Source organism: Puntigrus tetrazona, chromosome 6, assembly GCF_018831695.1.
Source record: "Puntigrus tetrazona isolate hp1 chromosome 6, ASM1883169v1, whole genome shotgun sequence".
In the NCBI taxonomy this organism is placed as follows: Eukaryota; Metazoa; Chordata; class Actinopteri; order Cypriniformes; family Cyprinidae; genus Puntigrus; species Puntigrus tetrazona.
This window is the reverse complement of record NC_056704.1, coordinates 10,343,870-10,363,453: the sequence shown is the minus strand read 5'-3', so window position 1 is coordinate 10,363,453 and position 19,584 is coordinate 10,343,870. Positions and strand designations below refer to the sequence as shown.

Genomic DNA, 19,584 nt, shown 5'->3' with positions numbered 1-19,584 from the left:
CCTTTAGAAATCTTCACCCTCCGGAGGCTGCATATGTCATTGAGGATGTCTCATTTCAGAAAAGCAAGTAGGATGCATCCTTTGAATACGTCCTTCTTTTACAGAAATTCAAAGGATGCATTAGTGTATCCTTCGCTGCTAGAGATAACCCACAGTACTTTGTACACATTCGGTGAAAAAACACGTTGTTAATTTGAATAATGCCAGTGCCAGCTGAGGTAAACACAAGCGCAGATGTGGTGTTTACAAATTAAAATTGAAAATGTGGTGGTTACCTTAAATTTCCTGCCTCACGGATGACGGCTCTGAATGGCCAGGATGATCTAAAACATAACAAACTGAAATCAAGTTTCTAATTTTACGTAGGCTACTATTTATGTAAACGCTAACCCCTGCACGCGCTGAACATTTGAGTTTCACATTTAAATTGTAGTGGAGGGAGTTATAATTGATATTGTGAGTGCACTCAGTTTAAATAGGCCCTTTACAGTACCCGAATAATGTACTACTCTCACCTTTATTAGAAAATATCAGTGCAGGCTATTTTGTTTCCACTGGAAAAATGCATTACCACAGGTTTAATGTTAAAAAGTTATATGCATGAACTATTAAAAAAAACTGCGTTTTTCATTATTGACAAGCAGCCAAATGACACAGAGATATCTAACTACTACACCATCGTTCATCTAAACATAATCCTTTGAGAAGCACAGAGTGATGTGATTCTGCAACTGAACCTGGTCCAAATGAGGATTTAGAAATGGTTATTGGCTGCCATGCTAAGTGTCACGAATGAGGGGTCTGAGGCGTGCGGATCCATTTGCAGGCTTTTATTAAACGAAGGCATGGTCAAAGCAGGCAGGTGTCAAACAGGGCAAACAGATGTATCAGAGGCAAGGCAACAACAAAATCCAAATACAGGCAGAGGTCAGGTCAGGCAGCAAACAATCACAGAATCAGAAGACAGGCAGGGTCAAAACCAGGGAATCTATAACTCGGGAACAACAATAGAACAGGCGAACAATGCAACCTGCAGGTGAGTGGCCTGCTGCAGTTTTTATAGTCCTGGAACAGGAAGTTGTCGCAGAGGGAGTGAATGCAGATCACTCAGAGGTAAGGGCTCCCTCTGCTGGCTTGGTGACACTAAGTCATGCACCTGTGGTTGCTTTTCTGTTCTGTTCAAGTGTTTTTGTGAACGTATACATAATAACGAATTATTGTAAAATAACATTCCATTAGTTAATAAAGAGTATTAAAGTGTTAAAAAGGCTAATTATTATAACGAGATTACAATCTCTTACAATTGTAATTTGTCGTCTCTGTGTCTCACTGTGTCATTTTGGAGATGCTGGTGGTAGCAGCCATGGTGGAGATGATGGTGGTGCTAACCCGGTGCTAATCCTGGTTGACAAAAACAGGGGGATGACCGATGGAGAGCTGATGAAGTGATGGAACACAAACAAACACTTCCATTGCAACCACCCTCAGAGATGGAAGTGGGTATTCTTAAGGATGTGGTTGAGCTGAAACAACTGAGGGCTAAGGTTGAACCTGAGGGAGAGCAGAGCTGTCCGAAGCTGAAGGAGTGGAGTGGCAGAGAGCAATGAATGGCTTATCTTGGAGCAAACAGTCCAAGGCCCAGTGAAGAGAGAGTCCCATGTCCTTTTTTATCAAAAAAATAGATTTATGGCCGGTCATGAAAATTCCCTCCCACCATCCCGTCCCATAACTGGACACCTGTTTGGTCTGGACACTTGTTCATGTACACCCCCACCTATCTAATATGCCAGGTGTTTATTTACTCCAGCGATTGAAAGGAATTTATGACTGTTTGGGAATAATTTTTTTGTGTGTTGGGCCTGTTGAAAAGTGCTTTAAACTTTAAAATGTGAAACAATGTATAAATTGTTAAACAGGGAATGAAGGGAAGTTTTTATTAAAGTTTAACGTGAATACCAAGAAAATAAAACCTTAACTAAATGTTGGATAGAATCATTGTCTGTTTAGATGTGTGTTTAAGTGTTAACCAATTTTATGAAAAAAGACTAAAACATCTAATGCAAAAGTATCATCTACGCTTGTTAAACCGACAAGATACATGACTGAATCTACGTGGCATACGTCACTAAACAAACACTAGTTTTAACATTAGGTTATGTTTAATATATCTTTAACATTTCTTAACTGATTAAAGTATCAAAGAAAGATGTAAAAAATAAATAAAACTACTAGGGAATGTGACGCCTTAACCTAAATGTCACAAAAGGTCAAGACCAGAACATCTGTTATAATGTACATATTTGATCAGTGATATTTAGCTTGAACTTTTGGCTGAAAAGTTCACCGCCACCAGATGTATTCGGAGGTGGATGTTGTAAATGAAAAAAACCCCGAACTTTCTACCTAGCAACTCGAAAAATGTTTGAGTTGCCAGATCCTCAAAACTCATTACATTACAAAACAGTCCCCAAATCATCCCTAGTTGTTTTATTTATTTACTACAACCTTCATTGATCTGATATTGAAACTGTTGGCGTTGTGTACGTGTCCACCGGGTGCCAGGCTTTGTCAGCCTGGTGAGAACGGAATGCTAGAGTTGAATATTGACAGTTATGCACCTGTGGCCCTTTTAGTTTCAGTTTGATTCTTGGTCATAACACGACCTCCGTATAATACTGATATGGGCACCAGAAGAATCTGAAGGAATGAAGGTTCTGACGCACAAAAAGATATGTGACTAGTGATAACTTATGTGACGAACATGTCTGAAGTCTTTGTTTTGCCAGTTGGTTTTACTTATCTTGCTCTGTCCTTTCCTCTATAAATAAAGTGACTTGCGATCTGAGCTTCGGAGGCAAAAGCAGGGAGAAGGAGGCAAAAAGCAGGCAAACGGAGGCAAAAGGAGGCAGGAAGAGGCAAAGGGAGGCAAAGACCTGCCCGGCCCCCGGCCTCAGGCGGACTGAGATCCGTCTGGAGGCAAAGGGAGGCAAAAGGGAGGTGAAAGAGAGAAACCTGCTTTTCTCCCACTTGCAACCGACAGCGCAATCCTTGCAAGCTAAAAATCCAAAAACTTGTCTTGTGTTTTATTTCGCCTTGAGTTGATCCTTCCTGGTAAAGAGCCGTTTGAGTGAAATAGTCTCAACAGAAACATTACAGTTGTGCATCCATGTTCAAACAGTTACAACAGATAGATAATACTAGTGCAACAGTTACGTGAGTCCTAAAAACATTTCATTTCATTCGTGTTAGATATTTGTGCACTCATTCGTATGTTTTAACTACCAAACCAAACAAGTTTTAAGATGTGAATAACTAAGTAAAATAAAATAGTGTTTTGTGTAAAAAGATAATGGTATTATCTTTAACATGAAAAGCTCTAACTTTCTTCATGTTAAAACAACAATAATACCTTAATCAGTTAAGAAATGTTAAAGATTTATTAAATATAACCTAATGTTAAAACATGTTTGTTTAAAATACAAATATATTTTTTAGATCACAGTGTGAATCTTTTTCTTTTATTTTCTATATAAAACTACTTGCAAAAAAACTGCATCATAAATATTTTGACGTCTATCTTACTGTTTTAACAAACGTCTTGTTTTAATATTGTACTTTTTTTTTTTTTTGATTTCAGATTGCGGTACAAACAGACAAGGATTCTATCCAACATATGTTTAATGCTTTAATTTCTTGGTATTCATCTGAAAAAAACTTAAATAAAAACCCTGTTTAACAATTAATACATTGTTTCACATTTTAAAGTTTAAAGCACTTTTCAACAGGCCCACCACACAAAAAAATTATTCCCAAACAGTCATAAATTCCTTTCAGTCGCTGGAGTAAATAAACACCTGGCATATTAGATAGGTGGGGGTGTACATGAACAAGTGTCCAGACCAGATGTACAAACAGATGTCCAGTTATGGGACGGGAGGATGGGAGGGAATTTTCATGACCGGCCATAAATCTCATTTTTTGACACAAAAGACATGGGACTCTCTCTCAGTGAGACAAAATCCCTGATGGTCTAGGCTGGAGTTGAGGGAAGAAAGAGCCCATGCAGCAGGTCCCCAGGTAGAGGTAGAACACACCGAGGCTGAAGGCAGAGCCGCAGGTTCATCACATTCAGGAAGAAGGGGCTTCCAGCAAACCCACTATGTAACCAAGCCACAGAGGGACTGAATAGTGATGATTATTAGTGATGATCAAGAGTGGCTGAGGACTGAGGAGGGTAGTGAAGAGCAGCACAGAAACTAACAAAGGACGGTGCAGTTGTAATACGAGTCTGGAGAGGTCATGGGAAAGGAATATTTATTTGACCTCAGACAAACTGTCCATTAAATCATTTTTTTAACTAAAAATCAAGTTATCAAAATAATTTATCATTACTGATTTTTTTAGGATTAGTCTGCTTGTGTCACAGTGTTACAAAAGTTGTCAAGTGAGAATATTTATTATATATTATATATCTATATTCTGAGCTAACATACTGCAGTTACAGTTCTATACCACTTGGTTGCGTTGCAACCAACCAAAAAAAAAAAAAGAATTTGCATATAAGCTCTAAATTTGACAGCTATTTCCACCATATGCTGTTCAACACAAGGTAATTATAGTCACGAAGAGCTTTGAAGATGCCGTGTGTCGTGAGGTACAGTTCTCTACTGATCAGTATCTGTTTAAAAAACATCTTGTGTGCAGAACAAAACTTACCAGGTATGAATATGCATATTTATGTACATTTTGCTTTCCATTTCAGTATTCAGAAATGTTCACTTCATTGATTCTAGATTATGCAACGAAAAATATTTTGTAAAAATGTTGCATTGGTTAAGAAAAGTCAATTTAGCACACTCGTGCAAATACAATGCTGTAAAGAATACTTTATTTGTGTGTTAAAGTGTTTAAGGTCTCATTAGATGCTGTTGTTGTTTTTTTTCAAACAGCTGAATCTATGACAGTAGCTGTTGGAAATGAAGTCATTATCCAGTGTGCTACTGATAAAACCCCTCTAGATGGGGTCTACATGTACAAAAAAGGATCAAATGAAAACAAACACCTCGTCTTCTACTATTACAAAGACGGCACATTTAACATTAAAGAAGCAAAGTATAAAGATAGATTCAGAGTGATCGGAATATTTCCCAAGCTTTTAGCTTACTTCTCAAATGTAACTACCTCAGACATTGGGGTGTACTGGTGTGAATTTAATTTTGATGAGAATATTACTTTGGGCAAAGTCACAGGGCTGTTCATAAGTAAGTGCGTCTTTCGACCAGGACGCATTGCACAATTTTTGTCTGTCCCAGTTAATAGGCTGGCATCATGAAACAATCAAGCAAATTTTGGATTCAACACGATTGTTTCACGATGTCAGTCTTTCATCTGGGACAGCCAGAAATCATGCAGTGTGTCTCAGGCTTTACACGTGCAAATCATTTTATTATCAAACATAATTGGTTTATTGTGGTCTATATGAATTTAATGCATGTATTTATGTAAACAATGTTAATGGGAAACTTCTTCCCAAATACAGAGATTATGGACAGCAGGGATAACAAATTGCAGACAAATATGAATGACACAAAAGCAGTAAATATAACAGAATCACAAAATAACTGCACGGAAAATATTCATGTGAAGATCGTTCTCGCTGTATGTGCTGTCCTGTCGCTACTGTGTGTCATTGGCTTCATCTTTGTGATTGTGAAGGTAAGTTTACATACACATACAATAATTTTAATTAATTCACCTAAAAACACAAACCAAAAGCAAAAAACCCCAAACTTTGCTTATAAACAGCATTATGCAATGCACAAACGCGCTTTTGACACTTTTTGTGGTTTGATCTGTTGTTAAAAACCTGTGCTGTCTAATTCCTTTGCAGTTTCTAAATTCACTGGAAGATTTTCTATTTAAATTTATAAACTGTTTATGTTCTGTTTTTCAAAATAAGTTAAAGCTTTACATGTAACATTAGTTAAGGTGTGTTTAAAATCCACACAAAATTTTTGAAATTTGATCAGAAATCAAGTGGCCTGCAATTTGTTCTAAAACGATTAATTGTTGACATTAAGATGAAAGTGAAAATAAATTGATAAACCACTGACAATCGAAAATGATATGAGTGTGAAATAGCAGTATTTCATGCTTACACAATCAAAATGACCAAGTTGCGCAGAACCTGATTTTAGTTCTATGCGTTCCTAGGTCCGCATCTTTGTTGACCCTCGATCATCATTGAGATTATCCAGTTGGATTTGAAGATCTATTTTATAGTTTTTGTGAAGTTTAGGCCTACAATCAGTGTTTGGTGCTTGTACATTAGTATCATTCATCTATCATTTGCTCTATTCTATAACCAAAAAACTAGGTTTCTCTTTATAAGTATCTATAAGTATCATTGCACCAATGCATCTACTAACTCTCATTAGTGTTAGTAGACTGGTAGGGTTAGAATAAGTTGACATGCACTTGCAAAGTTACTTATAGTCAGTAGAATGTCTGTTGTAAGATCACAATAATGAGTTAGCAATTCCCCTGTTATAGTCAGTTTAGAAGCTAAAGAAATATTTGGAGAATATGTCAAGACCATTGCAAGAATTATGAAAATATAGTATTTTTGAACGAGTCATCGTATTTTTGTTACCCTCAGGTGAAGGGCCGTTGGGGGAATAAAAAAAACAGGCCTTCAAATGAACCCCCAGACTCAGTTTATGAAGAGATGAAACGGAGCAATTTCGACATCCAGCCGAGTGTACGGATGCTCATCAACCATGGCTATCAAACCACCAAGCTATTTTGCTAAATATCTTTGATATTAGATTTTAAGTTGTATCATTTTCTATTTGGATTGGCAGCTGAATGATTAATTGCTTTGAATTTGAGTTTATCATTTGCATTTTTTGAGTTCAGAGAGAGAGAAATACAATTCTATAATTAATTTAGTGTGAATATCATGGTTATATTTTAAGCTGTAGGTCAAGAAGAATTTAAAATAGTTTCAGTGTGAGGAACAAACAAAATATGCAGCAGAGATATTGTTAGCTGATGGACAGATGAAATGTCTAATACCTCATTTGTGGTCTGATGAGCTCATGCATGTGCAAAGAGCTCAAGGAGGAATAGCAGGTAATCAAATTTCACTCATCTAATCATAATTTCGGCAATTAAAGCCTTTTTGTTTCATTGCAAACTTTAAACTAAAAATAGCAAATGGTATTTAACTCTCTGAGGTTTTTTGTTTTAAACTTGGTTCCATTCTTAACCAATCCTGTTCCTTTGCAGTTACGGGCATGTTCTCTTCTTTTCTGTAACTTTTCAGAATGCATCAAAACAAGCCACTGTTTTTGTGTTGACTAACAATGTCGAATGTCAAGTTTTAAAGCTTATGCAGATGAGGCTTTTATATATCATTTAACATGCATGCTGTTTTACTCACCACCCAGCTGCATATGTATTACATTTTAATGTTTTTAATTTAATTCTACAGTTTTTTCTTGTGTTTGAAAAAAGTGTCTCATGTCTCTGTACTGTGCCACATAATGTAAACACTGTATAATGCAAAAACAATTTGATTAAATAATGGATGAAATGATTTTAAAACTGCTTTAGGTTTCTTATACCATGTTATTTTACAGTAATACACTAATACAGTATATTACCAACAAATTCATTACAAAGCAATAACCAATGTGAACAACTGCAGGGAGTGGGATGCTGACAGGTCTATTCTCTTACTCACACCTCTCATGCTTGAGCAGTCAGCAATCTATTATAGCCCTCAGATGAGGTACTCTTTATAGACTCTTCCTGTTCATCTTCTGCTTTTTACCAGATATTAATGCTATACATGACACAAGGCCATTGTGCACAAACTCTTCATGTTCTGTAGATGCGTTGGCATACTGGTGAACATTCTGACCAACCAGGGCACCCTCTTTATGTCCTAATGGCTGACTTCAACTTCTTAAAAGTGAAGCAGGTCAAAAACACTGTCTACCACTCCCAGAATGTCTGCCTCTCTTGTTGAATGCTTTCACCAAACGTTGAAGCAGTGGCTGCAATGGGTGGTGGCAGAGGATAACAGATACCGTGCTCTTCGAAATCGAAGGAGTGTTCCAGGCCTTGACAGGTTTCACACCCCAACACACCAGGCCAACAGCCTGGGGCCTGCTCAAATATGACAAAAGAGTTGTGGGAGCAGCAGGCCATCAGGGAGAGGATAGACCAGGTCATGCCATTAGCCCTGGAACATCTCATCAAGGCTCAGCAAGCACAGCAGCAGCACTACAACTGGAAAGCCCAGCCCAGCAAATTCCAGCCGAGAGACCGAGTAATGGTCCTGGTCCTGACCTGTGCCTGCAAGTTTTTGGCCAGTTGGCAGGGTCCGTACACTGTGTTTGAGAAAATCTGGTCACATACCAGTTGCGACAGCCAGGAAGACGGAGGGTGGATCAACTTTACCACATCAACCAGACCAACTTGCTGCCTTTTAGGGGACGGAGCCCACGCTTGTGGACCTCAACCTAATTATTTATCATGTAATTAATAATCATGTAATTATTTATTCAGTGCACTGATGTGTTAATGACCCCTTGCAGTATTTCCACACCCATCTGCTTGTTGTAAGTTGGTGTAGGTGTGACAAGGCGTCCTTGTGTAATTTATTCCCCAGAGTTGGCAACAGTCAGTCTCAGCCACTGCCAAGCAATTATTGCTGGTGGTTACAATCCAGTATTACATACCATCAAAAGCAAATTTGTTTTATCTTACAAAGACATATCACAGTGGACACACACCACACTACGGGCCGATCTGGCTACAGAATCGCGCCTTGTTGTATTTTGTCACTTTCCTTATATACTCAGACCAGACAAAGAGATCTCAAATGTAATTGTAAAAACCTTTTGGTGTTTAGGTTCCCGTGCTCCAGGGTCACACCTGGCTGGAACACTTTCAGAGACCCAAAAGGAGGACACACCTCCTTCTCAACAGAACACAGTTCTACCAAGTTCTTAATCTTCTCCATAATATAAGTGATTACTGTGAAAATGAGACCAATTCGCACTGAGACCTTTCAAATGAGACCAAACATGAAAGTGAAGAACAATAGGTTCATAAGACACATAACATATAATGCCTTATTCCTAATGAACTTTAAACCAAGTCTTTTGGGGTAGAAGGAGGGGAATCAGGAAGAGCAGAGGTGAAGATGGGTTGTTTACTCTCTTTTTGAAGTCCTTTTGTTCCTTTGGATATCCCTTCTTATTAGTCTTTATAGATTAGTCTTATTGCATTTACAGGTTTTGATTCACCTCCTTAAAGTCCTTCCCTGGTCCCTTGGGCCAAACTATGAGTGATGCCTAAGGGACCATGAGGAGATGAATTCAATCCGATGTCTACAGCCAAAGTCTTGTCAGAGCAGGCTGCGCTGGTTGAGGGTGTGATAGAGCAGAGTGGTCACCTGAAAAAACAACATTAAAGCAAGCCCTGTAGAAATTACATCAGCGATATGTACAGTCTCTTTAAATATCGGCGTTCTGTGCCACTGCAGTCTCTGGTCAGGTGTGTCCATCTGCACTGGCTGTGGTGATATTCAGCCTGCAGGATTACTTGATGTACCAGGTTCGTTGCGTTGATCAAACGTGAGTTGAAAGCATCCTTCTATTCTGGAGAGGTGTCTTCTCCAGTGCGTTCATTTGACCCGCTGCAAAGCTTTCAGTCACCTTCCCCATGAAGGTGTGTCTTGCAGAATTTTTCAGGTCTCCATAAATAAAGGAATCATTCCACTGACGATTCTCCAATGAACACAAAGCATCTAAACAACTCCTGAGTAATCAAGCAATAACCGAACACTGACATGGGTGATGTTGTGGGATAAAAAAGGGTTAAACAAAAGCAACCATCTGTCAAGTGCGAGTGGTAAATCGGGTCTCCGTTTCTCTGAATCAACTTATTTAATGGACAGGTCTCATGTGGTTTCCAGATTATTTAATACCACTAAATGTTACAATTTGGATTTAGGTTCTTGGTAAATATAGAAATACACAATCTCACAATTCTCATCATAAAATTGCCTATATCACATGGTTCATTTCAAAGCATTAATGCAAACCAGCAGAAAGAGATTTTAAATCTGTAATTCAGTTTCTTCAATCCTTCCCTGTGCATTTGACGTGCAGGCCAGTCACACTTGATAATAATGTAAATTTGATTATTCACTTGTTTAAATGAATTTGTATAGTCATTAGACATGTGCCACAAACTAGTGTGCCCCCTAGCTTACAACAATGCCAATGACCGGACATAAGTGTTTTGTCCGAGGAGACCAGCTGCATTGCTGAATAGGTCTCAATTTTAAAATTTGTGTCTCTGTAGTATGACTGTGGCCATGCAGGTCCTATGCACCTTACGATATTCACATACAGTAAGTTCATAAGACCACAAGATTGCACAAACTTTTTAAAATGAAATTAAAAAATTATATTTAATTTACCCTGTGTTTGAAATTATGTGTAATGTGATAAATTTGAATAATTTAGACCTGGAGGTTTTATGTTTAATACCAGGTAAATGTGTCATAAGATTACAATGATGAAGGTGTGTATGTTTGTGTGACAATGTGTGTGTAGGAGATGGGTAATGTTTAGCCTACCGTAATTTGTGTTGCGTAATTTAGATCCAGTGCTACACTGGGGGGTCATGGAATTATTTACTCAGTGTTATGAGGTGTGAACGACCCCTTGTAGTGTCTCCACACCCATCTCCTTGGTGTAAGTTGGTGTAGGTTTGACCAGACATCCCTGTGGAATTCATTCCCCAGGGTTGACAACAGTCAATCTGAAAAGAAACAGACAAGAGACAAACTGCAAAATGTTGAGGCTTTTTACAAATTGCTTAAAGACTGGTGGGTCCTGGTTTTCCTGTAATGGCCACGACCAAGCAGTTATTACTGGTGATTACAATCTAGGATTGCATACCATCAGAAGCAAATTTGTTTTAGATTACAAAGACATATCACGGTCATGATCATGCTTTGAAACTACAAGGCTAAAATTAACAAAGTGTTAATGGTCAGATTTGCATAAATTTGACCACTTCCATCTCTGCAGTCTGTAAAGACTTGTGACTTTCTACCTGACTTTTACATTACACACAACTTTAATAATATGTCCAGAAAAATGAAGTTTCTGCTCAGATTTCATGTCTGCCTTCCTTCCCAGGGAGGAATGGTTTAGTTTGCTAATACTTGAGGCACTGTTTTGGTGGGGGGTTTTCTTTGTAAGAAGCAAGACTAAACTCATACCTTCCCTTGTTACTGGGCGGCAGATCAATCAACTCAAACTTAAAGCATCATTTTAGTTGGTAAATTATGGACACATTATTTTTCTCATTGGAGATTTTTGCACTAACAGAGGATAAAAAAGCTCTTTCTCATTAGCTCTATAATTACTTTCATTTTCCTTTCTTACCAATATCTCTCCCCACCAGCTTTTTCTCTCTTTCTCGTCTTCCAGCACTAACAGTGCTCCCAGATTTCCCTACATGCACATTCCCTCTTTCTACATTCTTTATCCTTCTTCATACCCTTCTACAACTTTCTCTCCTCTTCTAAATTAGTGCCAAATCACCCTGAGACTACGACCATGCTTGGCCATTGCAATATAATATATTATAAGCTTGTTATAATATGAATTATATTACATATAAAATAGTATTTATTCAATTTTCTTTTTACTTGTCTCTGGTGAGCCTCTTGCAACTTCAGAATGGCCGATTATCATTTCTCTAATCTTTTTTGAAGATACACCCTTGGTTTGGCCTTGTGGTTCCAGTAGTCTTGACATGTGCATTGTGTGCATAGGCCATACTGGAAACATGGGTTAAACTGCTGCTCAATTTGAAGATTTTTGCGACTACAATTTGAAATTGGGCACAATTTTTTTTAGTCTTGAGCTGCGATGTCACTAAGTGCATCAAGAATCCATTGAGGTGTGAGAAAGTTTGGGGGTTGGGCAAACCCAGAGCAAATACAAATGGAACAAACACATGTTGTTTTGATTCCTTTTGATGCTGTTTGTCTATCTGCCTGAAGACAATTTAAAGGTCCAAACTATACACTTCATTGTTAAGACTAATCTTTGAAAAGATTTGTCAAGCCGAATGTTTGTGATTTAATTTGATTAATTTCTCCATCCCTCCCTCAGGAGAGATAGTGAAATCTTCTGAATGGGTTTAGCCCTGGTTACAAGGCAAACTTTCCCAGATTCAAGTTCCCTTAAAATTCAGCACTTTTCATTGCTTTGTCTTGCCCAACTTTCAAAATTTCACATCCAAAAGGCTCTAGCGAGAGATTAATTGTCATGATAATAATCCTTTCCTTGCACTAAGTTTTTGCTTTTCAAATGTTGCAAAGCCAATAAACACTAGTACAAGGAAGCCACTGAATTTGTTGCAATGTTTAGCCCTCGGTTAAGTATTAGAATCAAAGTTGGATGATGTTCTCCCAACTTTGATAATCGCATCGAGATTCTTCATTCCTCATCTACTCTGCTGCTATCTTTTCCCTGTGAATTTGTGTGGTTTCGTCTAATTCTTAGCCCCACCGGATTTCTGCGGTCTCCGGTCTAACGATGAGTATTCCGACTCACTCTACAAATGTGTCTATATAGGGTGCATGTACACTTTCCCATCACATTTCTAAAAGGCAAAAAGAATTGACTTACCACAACAGCTGAAGAATAGGGAAGAAGCTCAAACCTCTTCTTGGAGCTTGCACTGAAAAGACCTTCACCGACAGACAGTAGGAGATTACTAGGGATTGTCACCAACTGTAAGGGTTGTAAAAATCTTTTCCTGCAGAACGGAATCCAGAGGCCCTGGTCGAAGGTCAATGCGTGTTCTGTCTTTCCTTTGCGTCTCCTCAAAAATCACTAAAATTTATTAATCTTTTAGGTTTCCAATTATAGTACTGACCTTATACATAATTTTATCTGACTCCAATCTTTCGTGATTTTAGTTATATTTACTTAAATGTAACTGCTGATCCCCCTAGTTGTGATTCAATTTGAATCATTAATTAACCATAATATTTCCTAGTTTCGACTTATTGTTCATTAGGAGTCTGGGTCGCTTAGAGACCTTGTTTGGCCAGAACAGACTCACAGACACATCTGGGCTAGTCCAGGTCTTAGTCAGAGGCTACCCCGTAGATTACCTTAATGCAGCCATTTCCTCAATAGACTCAAAAAGTAATAGCATGCTAAAAGCCAAAACACATCACATCACCAATTTAAGAAGTCAAGATCTCAAAAATACAACATTGATATCTCTCGGCTCCATCCATTGATCGATTCAATATAAATGATCTGACTCACCCTAGCACGCCAACAATGCAACCAAAAACCTCAGAAGTCACTAACCTACTAGAAAAGTTATTTCAGACAATATTATAAGTTAACCAAGATTAATGTTTATTTTGCCAGGCAAGAATAGGTTCCAAATTGGTATAATTCATAGACATTTGCACTGATTAGCAGTACAAAAATAACACAAAACAAAATAAAACAAACTTAAAAGGTCATTGTACCTGGTCTTTAAAAAGTACATAGTATAGTGTATGAGGACACACACCACACTACGGGCCGATCTGGCTACAGAATCGCGCCTTGTTGTATTTTGTCACTTTCCTTATATACTCAGACCAGACAAAGAGATCCCAAATGTAATTGCTCAAACAACAAAACCTTTGGTGTTTAGGTTCCCGTGCTCCAGGGTCACACCTGGCTGGAACACTTTCAGAGACCCAAAAGGAGGACACACCTCCTTCTCAACAGAACACAGTTCTACCAAGTTCTTAATCTTCTCCATAATATAAGTGATTACTGTGAAAATGAGACCAATTCGCACTGAGACCTTTCAAATGAGACCAAACATGAAAGTGAAGAACAATAGGTTCACAAGACACATGACATATAATGCTTTATTCCTAATGAACTTTAAACCAAGTCCTTTGGGCAGAAGGAGGGGAAGCAGGAAGAGGTGGCAGAGGTGAAGAGGGTGTCATAAACACAACAGGATAAAAATGGGGGGGGTGGGGGTGTTGTTTACTATTTTGAAAAAACACAACAGTCATCACTAGCCGATTAATGTTGTTTAGCCAAGATTTGGTTTCTTTCTGAAGTCCTTTTGTTCCTTTGGATATCCCTTCTCAGATTAGTCTTATTGCATTTACAGGTTTTGATTCACCTCCTTACACTAGTTAATCCAATCAAGATTTTCCTAAATTCTTTGCATGTAAGTGTTAGCTTTCCAAACGTTGCAAAGCCAATAAACAATAGTAAAAGGAAGATACTGAATTTGTTTCAGCCCTCTGTTGAGTACCAGAATAAAATTTAGATGATGTTCTTCCAACTTTAATTTTGACTCAAGAAACTTCTTTCCTCATCTACTCTGCTGCTGTCTTGTCCCTTGTGTGGTTTCATTTAATTCTTAGTCCTACCAGATTTCTGCAGTCTCCAGTCTAACAATACGTCGGGGTTACCAACCATAAGGGTCCCCCCTTTCCCAAAGAATGGAATCCAGAGGCCCTGGTCAAAGTTTAATGCACGTTCAGTCTTTTCCTTGCGTTTTTGAACTGATCAGACTTTGGTTTTATTTTTGATCTAGCTCCATGCTTAAGCTGACTCCACTTTCAAGTGATGGTTAATTTTAGGCACCTTTCATAAGTACAGATTGTGGATAAATTTAGAAAACTAGAAAACACATAATTTTAGTCCTTTTTTTCATTATGGACCCAGTGTCACTTAGGAATTCAGGCGGACGTTTCACTGAACCCTCGACATGGCCGGGCAGTTAAAACATTACTCAGAGGGTAAAATACCCACCAGCATGTTCTGAATGAAGAGGACATTTAACTAAATAACCACAAAATACCGAGCAACTTCACCATGTTAATGATGGCAGAGCATCCAAAATATTCAAAATGGATAGCCCTCGCTATACACACCCACACTACGGGCCAATCTGAGACACAAAAAGAATTGTGCGCCTTGTCATGAGGCAGAGGGATGGAGGGACGAGGTGCAGCTGGAGCAGAGGAATCCCAAGGTGACGGATGGTCAATGACAGACCAAGGCAGAGCCGGAGGGACGATGGAGCCTGGCAGAGCGTGTGGACTGATGGGCCATGGTGGAGAGGAGGGAGCTAGGAGCCAAGGGAGAGCCGACGGGTCTACGGGCCGATGTGGAGTCCAGAACTCGGAGGCTGGATGACGAGGTCAGGAATCCTCCACCCACAACTGCGATGGTGACAGGCAGACCCGTTGCGAGCCCCAGCACCAAATGATGAGCTGAGGGTGAGCGCAGGAGCTACTGGAAGACATTGATGGCGGATGGAAAGGGTGGGAGGGTAAGAAAACTTTGTGCATGGGCACTGGAGGAGGTGCAGTTACTGGTGGAGGCGCGGGGGGTGGAACAGTCTCTTGAGGGCGCGCTTGAGGAACAGTCTCTGGAGGGCACCCTTGGGGAACAATCTCTGGAGGACACTGGGAGGTGTCAGATCCAACTCCAGATCTAAGTCATCCAGCTCTTCCTGTAGCTCCAACAGCCCCAGATGGATTATAAACTCACCCTCAGCTCCATGCTTTGTCCACTTTCAAGTGATGGTTAATTTTAGGCACCTTTCATAAGTACAGATTGTGGATAAATTTAGAAAACTAGAAAACACAGTGGGCGGATGGCCGGGCAGCTCCTCCGCGCGTTTTGAACTCGCTGTGCAGAGGGTAAAATACCCACCAGCATGTTCTGGAATGAAGAGGACATTTAACTAAATAACCACCGAGCTCACGCACCTGGTCTGATGCAGTTGGCTCGGGTCCGGTGGCACTCCACAGATCTGTCCCTCTCTCCAGCGATGGCTCTGTGGTCGTGTCTGACTTTGTAATTGTGTCATCGGTGGGCTCAGGCTGTGGCTCCGCGATACGGTGAGATGAACTGTCACTGACGAATCGCACGATACCAGCACCCACTCGATATAAGCGGCGAGGCTCTCTCAAGGGCCGTTCCCGGACAGCTTCGCTGGTGTGTCATGGTGTGGTTTAGGGAAGGATCCCTCGACGAGAATATAACTTTAACAACTTTAATCATTCATTAACAAGGAAATAATAATACCTCGGGCAGGTAGGCAGACAGACAGATAAACCAAAACACACATAATATAGACGAGATCAGACAAACTGAACTGAAACAACAGGACTTAAATACACAAAGTAAATTACATAATAAATGAGACACCTTAGGGCACACAGAGCAACATTCTATTGCAAATTATTGTTATCAACATGCTAATCTTGCTAGAATCATGCTTACATGCTAAACATGCTATAATTTTGCTAGTGACATGCTAATCATGATAGCAACATGGTAGTAACATGCTAATCGTTCTAAAACATGCTAATCATGCTAGAATCAAGCTAATAGCATGCTATTCATGCTACCAACGTGGTAGTGACTTGCTATCAACCTAACAACATATTAATAAAATGCAAATTTTGCTATAAACATGCTAGTAACTTGCCAATCTTGCTAACAACATGCTACTAACATTTACCAAGGACACCACTTCGCAAACACCCTAGCAACCCCCCAAGTCCCTTAGCAACCACATAGCAACATCCTACCTATTATAAATGAGACTGAGACATGCGGATCCATTTGCGAAATTTAATTAAAAGACATAGTCAAAACAGACAGGGCCGAGGGAATGGAAAACAGGAATAGCAGAGGGAAAGCGCAATCCAGAGAGAGAAAGCGCAGTCCAGAGAGAGAGAGCAAGGGTCGGTCAATCGGCAAACAGAGTCTATAAAGGGGCAAACCAGAGCAATAATCTAGGAAGAAGACGAAGGTCGGTATACAGGAAATCTAAACACAACAAACACAACACTAGGCTAGGAAACAACATGGAAATACTTTGTATAACTTGGTCAAATACTCGGCAGGGACTGAATGATAAACGGGATAAATACATAAGATAACTAATGGGAGGAATTTATCAATTGTATATGGAACAAACAATATTGACAGACACAGGCTGGGGAGCCATGGTAGACTAGAAAGCATCTGTGGAGCATTAGCAGGCTTGGACCATGGAGCAGTGGATGAGATAAATGGCCCATAAAGCAGTGGCAGTGAAGCAATGGTGATTCTCATGAAAGATCATGTGGCCATTATGTAGTGAGTGGAGATGGATACTACCAGGGTGGAGCTGGTGGAGGGTATGACTAGAAGGTACATCAGGAGGAATATCAGCACAGAATATCAGGAGGAGAGATGGATTACCTCCCTGGTTGTGAAAAAGTGGGTATGGACAGGCTCCAAATCTGATGTAGCATCTGTGGCATGAAGACTTTAAACCAGGGATGACTAATCATAGGATTGTTATATATGGATCATTATAAACGATTCCAGTATGGACAGCTTGCAAACTAAAAAGGTGGGGTCTTATAAACCAAGCTGTTTTTATATACCTACATTTACAATAATATTATTTGAAGGAAATAAATTACAATGTTCAGATTAATCAGCTTTTACAAGTTATTATACACAAACAGGAACTGGTTTTACCGTAGAATTTGACTGTTCTTACACTGTTTTTGAAAGCCACAGGTTAAAGTATTTTTATCTGATGAGGTTAAAAGGAAGACATATATCAAAGATACAATAGGTAACAAGTAAAATGATGACTACATGGAAATGGTACAAAGAAGATCTGCCTGTGAGAGGAGAGTGGTTTTAACAGTTTTAGCAGTGGTCACAGAAATAAAAGACTCACAGTATAGTCAGACTGCAAAAATAAGACTTTGAGAACAAATGTTTATGTTTATGAACAGACTTTATGCAATGTATGACAATGTTCTTTTTTCCTGTATGTTTTTCTTTATGATTAAACAACAAAAACAACAATTGAAAAAAAAACTTTCTGAAATTACAAGAGTGTATATTATTAAATGAAATACCATTTTCCAATCAGTCATATATATATATATATATATATATATATATATATATATATATATATATATATATATATATATATGACTGATTTTAAAATGGTTAGTAGGTTAGAATTTTAATCAAAAGGCCCAAAATTGGATCAATGAAGAATGAGTTGGGAGGACACTGTTGAAGCTGTGACAGTAAAACCCCTAAACTTTGACCATTCAGGAGGTGGTACGATAAATAATGGGCTATATAGACAGAATTATGTTATGACCAAAATTACAAGCAGCTTTTTTGAGGGGAGCCTCAGTCGAATTTCCTGGGTTGAGAGCTACTCCTGAAACACTGCAGAATCAGACGACTGAGCCTTATGAGTCACGACTGGTAGCAGATGAATGTGCACCATGTTCAAAGTTGCTTCCTGTTTCAAAACCAATAAACTACTGCGGGTAGGACATTTTATGACTTCCCTGGGTAACACTTTATTTTGATAGTCCACTTTAGACATTCTACTAACAATTGCTAAGTAACTTTGCAATTACATGTTACAGTCATTAGAGTTTTAGTTGACCGTCTGCTTAATAACTTAACTTTATTTTGATGGGTTTACAACATACACCATACTATGAGAAACTTTGCAAATAGCCTATATGTCAACATATTCTACTAGCCCTAAACCTGCTTTAACTGTCTACTCTGAGAGAATGTAGTTGAGAATTAGTTGACATGTAGTTACAAATGACTAGTTAGTAGAATGTCTGAAGTGGACTATGAAAATAAAATGTATTTGCCCTCTGTCCTCCGCTCTTTAACGATGGCTCGATCGCGATATATCACTGATGAAATGACTGTCGACGGATCAAATGTACTTTACAATTGCGACATCTTCCGGTGGAAAGTGTAAGTGCAACAAGGCTTGCAAAATTTACGAAACTTTTCTCCAGAGCAGGGCTGGCGAACTCTGCGTAATTCAGCTTCAACCCTAAGTAAAACTCTGTCTGTAGCTTCCAAGTAACCGGTCTGAACTCGATTCGCTCGATCAGGTGTGTTCGTTTAGGGTTGAAGCAAACTCTCAAGGCTGCGGCTCTCAGGACTGACGTTCCCCAACAAGTGTTGATCCTCCACTGATGTATCAATAGTCAACTCTCCTTTTCTCTCTTTTTTATTTTTATTTTATTTGACAATATATGTTGTTATTCAAGACCTATTTCTTATGTTAAGCTATGCTGACTTATGAACGCTATCGTTCCATAACACTGATTTAATTTAATTTAATTTATTTAATTTTCTAATTAGTCAATTGATTAAAACAACAACAACAAAAAAGCAAAACAAACAAACGAAAAAAAAATCCACAAAAACGGGATGCTAACGAGCCGCCGAAGCCGCGTAGCAGTAGACCATGTGTAAAAAAGCGCGCTCCTGGCAGATGCGAGTCTGTGCGCGTGCCCTACACGGTCTTCTCACGCGTCACGCTCTCTTTGACAAGTGGAGGATGCGCGCTGGCGTCCTACAAACCTGAGCAAGATCAGCGCGCGGATTACACGTGATTTGATAACTGACCACCAAGGCATTCGTCGTC

The 19,584-nt window shown here is 39.1% G+C and overlaps 1 protein-coding gene across 1 annotated transcript; it reads left to right on the top strand.

Moving 5' to 3' along the window:
- Positions 1 to 4,603: 4,603 nt before the first annotated feature.
- LOC122347367 lies at positions 4,604 to 7,577 on the top strand. Its single transcript, XM_043242568.1, has 4 exons — positions 4,604 to 4,719; positions 4,950 to 5,261; positions 5,540 to 5,715; positions 6,659 to 7,577. The coding sequence occupies exons 1-4, from the start codon at positions 4,638 to 4,640 to the stop codon at positions 6,809 to 6,811; spliced, it is 723 nt and encodes a 240-aa protein (XP_043098503.1). The 5' UTR covers positions 4,604 to 4,637; the 3' UTR covers positions 6,812 to 7,577.
- Positions 7,578 to 19,584: the final 12,007 nt, after the last annotated feature.

Coding starts and splice junctions, on each gene's coding strand:
- LOC122347367 (XM_043242568.1), top strand. CDS start 4,638: ATGCCGTGTGTCGTGAGGTACAGTTCTCTACTGATCAGTATCTGTTTA. Junction 5,262..5,539: donor AGTCACAGGGCTGTTCATAA/GTAAGTGCGTCT, acceptor TCCCAAATACAG/AGATTATGGACAGCAGGGAT. Junction 5,716..6,658: donor TCATCTTTGTGATTGTGAAG/GTAAGTTTACAT, acceptor TGTTACCCTCAG/GTGAAGGGCCGTTGGGGGAA.